We start from the raw sequence: 4,039 nt of genomic DNA on the forward strand, positions 1-4,039 counted from the left end.
CGTTTCGTAGTCTATCCTAAGTGTATATTTGATCATAATAAGGGTTGTGCAACACCCTTAACATAATAGTTAAGAAATATCACCCAGACCTTGGACCCCCTCACCAACCCGGAAATGCAGACGGCTTGGTTTGATATTCGCCCCATGGATGTATTATAAAAAGGCAGTTGCTCTTGTCTGTCCCAAAGCCAACAAAGCCACATGTGTGCAGACAAAACCTTCCCTAAACTCACATAAAACACCAGCAAATAATGATCTGCATCTGTGCGTATAATGACAGACAATATCACTGTATTATTGCCCTGGATCTATTACATTATCCACTGTTTCCCTGTGTTCTCCCCTGATCGCTCACGATGATCGATGTCCTCTTGCTCGACACTCGACACACATGTGCTTTAAAGGAGTTCGATGTTTCTGGCATCTTTATTTATTACTCAGGTCTTAGATTCTGCTTTTGACAGCGACTTTCTCCTTGTGGCGCTACGTGGAGTCACAAAAGCCGCACACACCAGTGATGCCTGCTGCAAAACACTACCTCGGACACGTCTCGCTGCTTCTGTTGTAACAGTGTAGGACCATGGGGCTCTCACAAAGCTCGTTTCTGCTGGACTCGGGGTCAAACTGCGGCTACCACGTCCACGGGGTGAGTTTGATAAGGTCAGGATGAGAACGTCCGCACCCGGATCGTGCGTAACGTCCCGTGGTCGTGTTCATGGGCGTTTTTACAGCGTAACAACCGGTGCAGTGCTGTCGTATTAGACGCACTTCATGTCGTGTTAATAATAATAAGACCTTGCAACATTTAAACATATTCAAATGCGTGGAATTCCTGCTCTCTTGTAACAAAATTCGACATGTGATGAGGTGGCATTTGGCGTTTTCACTGTTAAAACCGCGCGTCGCTTGGATGTATCATGCTTTATAGTTGGGAAACAAGTTTTATGCTCATTGTTATGTAATGTTGTTGAAACTGTTTATGTATTAACACAAAGGAAGAGCGCAGAGCAGGATACAGACTCAAGGATCCGGGTTCTGTGTGTAATTCCGTGTTTGACCGCAGAGGGGCGACATTGTTCATATTCCCCGCTCCTGATCCAAACAAACCTGTTTTTGAAGTGGATCATGTTCTTCCAGGTGCAACAGGATTCCCCTGCTCTTAAGGCTGGTCTGGAGCCTTTCTTTGACTTCATTCTTTCCATTGGCAACACTAGACTGGTGAGTGGGATGGAGGAATCTAACCTTTTATCATATAACACCATAGGCCTATAGGCAGTATTCTATCACCCAGTATCTGATATAATAGGCCGAAGGTAATCAAATCAGTAGGCAAAAGGAGGACACAATTTCCTGTCTCAGATGTGCTAATACTGTATACAAGTGTAATTATTTAACTGCTATATATATTCAATAACATTGTCACACAACACTAGTCCTCATAATTAAGGTGTATTAAACTAAAATTAAAAATGTACATAGTCTTAGAAAATGCTCAATATTGTAATGCAATGTTGATAGTGTTCAAAAGTGCAAGTACTATTGTAGTATGATACTCTGCCTGTCCAAAAAAAAAAAGTTGCCACAGTAAGAAAGGGGCACATGGTAGGACCAGATTACCCTTGATTACAGCAAACATTCTCTGTGGCATAGTTTCAATAAGCTTCTGCAATATTAAAACATTTAATTCCATCCAGTGTTGCATTATTTTTCACCAGTTGATCTTGTATTGATGATGTGAGAGTGACCACTGCACAAAGCCTTCTCCAGCTCGTCCCAAACACTGTCACTGGGGTTCAGATCTGCAGTACATTAGTTTCTGCTTCTCCTCAGATGTTTTCTCTGCTCGATGCCAATGACTTGACCCTTCTCAAACATATCAACATCTTTTCTATGACCACGGGATTTATCTTTCCACATGTTTCAGAAATGAGAAGCTGCTCACTGCATCAGTTGGGTTTAAATACCGTGTCGCAGCTGAAAGATCATCGCCCATGCAGCTGTTATCCAGTAGGAGGCTCCACCTACAACTTGCTTAGTTGAATCTGAGTAGTCACTTTTTTTGGACAGCTGTGTACTCTCTTTCCTTATGCTGACTGACTAACTTTAAGACTTTGTGCATTATTCATTCTGAGCTCCACCATCACACACATTTGCACACAAACACACACCCCACATTCACATTAGGCGAGGTGGGTGACAGTCTGCACCAGAGCCACTGCCGCTCCACAGTTCAATCCATGTGTTTGCTATTCACTGCCATTGTTCTCTTTTTTAGAACAAAGAAAGCGATTTATTTAAAGATCTACTAAGGGCCAACGTGGAAAGAGCCGTCAAATTCGAAGTGTACAACTCCAAAACGCAGCGTGTGAGAGAGCTGGAGGTGACGCCCAGCAACATGTGGGGCGGGCAGGGTCTGCTGGGCGCCAGCGTCCGCTTCTGCTGCTTCGAAGGGGCCAACGAGAACGTGTGGCATGTCCTGGTAAGACGTCCAAACACATTTACACACATTTACATTTATTCTGCACAATCTACCCATGGAGACAAATGGTGACATACGTTTGCAGGATGTGGAAGATAATTCACCTGCTGCCTTGGCTGGCCTTGTTGCCTTTGACGACTATATTGTGGGAGCGGACCAGGTGCTGCAAGAGGTTAGCTTCTTCATCTCATTTTTGTTCATTAAAAAATGCATCAAAAACAGTGTTAATTACGCTTACAGTCCGAGGACTTCTACTCTTTGATCGAAGCGAGTGAAGGAAAACCTCTGAAACTGCTTATATACAACGTTCAGAGTGAGCAGTGCAGAGAAGTAGTGGTGACGCCAAACGGTGCGTGGGGAGGAGAGGGCAGGTATGCATTTATGTCAATTACAATATTCATCCCGCCACAATACTGACAGTACATTTGTATCTAATCACGTGTCATATCTACTAGCTTAGGTTGTGGTATTGGCTATGGCTATTTGCACCGGATCCCAACTCAGCCAGTTCTACCAAAGCCGGAGGAGGAAGAGCACCTTCTGCAGAAGTCTGTCACAGAGGATCCAGAGCCTGTTTCTCACCATCACAAACCTGCAGTGAGTATGATCCCATCTTTTACAAACATCAGCCGCTATCGGAGGTAAGAAGGATGCGTTAACTATCATTGCAGGTGCCTTCTGATGTCAGCGAAATGGATCTGAACCAGATTAAAGAAGACCTGAATCTACCTCTTCCAACGAATCCAAACACAACTTCTGGTGAGATAAACATTGTGGCTTTTGCTTGAAGGTCATAAAGAGTAAATATAGATAGGTACTGAGATCTGATATGGATATTACTCTGCTGATAATGATATTTGTTGTGCTGTGGTGGTTCACAAATAAACGATTTCCTATTGTAAAGAAATATACAGATAATGTATTTGATGAGATATAATATAATTTGATCGTCTCTTTAGCTGTATTGATCTTCTATTTTTATTAGATATAAGAAAAAGAACTGTCGAGTATCAGTGTTAATGATACAGTTAAGAGATGGGCAATATATAGAATGTATTGAATAGAATAAAATGTGTTTGAAGATATGCAAAAAATTTGAATATTGAATAAAATGTTTGATTGAAAAAAAAAGCTACAAAAACAAACTAAAAATTAAAAAGAAATGTCGTAAACTTTAAAGGTATAAGGTGACATTTCTGTACTGTTGTGATTCATTTTACAGACATTTCACATGTGTCTGATAATCAAACCTCAACTAACACTTTGAAAGACATATTTTCAAATTCCTGTTGGATTGACATCATATTGTCTGACTATTGTTTTCGGGATACACCCAAAAAGTTGTGTGATTTTCATTTTTGTGAGTATTCCTCGCTCAAAACACAGATATATAAAGCCATTCTCCTGATATATCACTGATACAAATATTAGCACTGGTACATCACTCACTTCTAAAAGAAAACTGAAGAGGACGTGTTTCAAAAATAGAAAAGAAGAAAGAAAGAAAACCGTCCTGGACAATGTGAAAATCAGTCATTCAAGAGAAATGTTTTGTCCTTC

At 41.2% G+C, this 4,039-nt stretch overlaps 1 protein-coding gene across 1 annotated transcript in view; it reads left to right on the forward strand.

Annotated features, from left to right (window-relative positions):
* Positions 1-436: 436 nt before the first annotated feature.
* The window catches only part of LOC140364643 (Golgi reassembly-stacking protein 1-like), a 5,092-nt gene continuing 1,489 nt past the window's right edge, over positions 437-4,039 (forward strand). Inside the window, exons 1-7 of the mRNA XM_072450896.1 lie at positions 437-646; positions 1,138-1,218; positions 2,276-2,479; positions 2,565-2,651; positions 2,720-2,850; positions 2,935-3,076; positions 3,151-3,238. Coding sequence (XP_072306997.1) covers positions 581-646; positions 1,138-1,218; positions 2,276-2,479; positions 2,565-2,651; positions 2,720-2,850; positions 2,935-3,076; positions 3,151-3,238 — 799 coding nt within the window. The 5' untranslated portion in view covers positions 437-580. The remainder of the gene's footprint in view (positions 647-1,137; positions 1,219-2,275; positions 2,480-2,564; positions 2,652-2,719; positions 2,851-2,934; positions 3,077-3,150; positions 3,239-4,039) is intronic.

The sequence above is a fragment of the Eucyclogobius newberryi genome, unplaced genomic scaffold (assembly GCF_026437365.1).
Source record: "Eucyclogobius newberryi isolate DKJ021-1_F unplaced genomic scaffold, fEucNew1.0.hap1 SCAF_18, whole genome shotgun sequence".
NCBI classification, from domain to species: domain Eukaryota; kingdom Metazoa; phylum Chordata; class Actinopteri; order Gobiiformes; family Gobiidae; genus Eucyclogobius; species Eucyclogobius newberryi.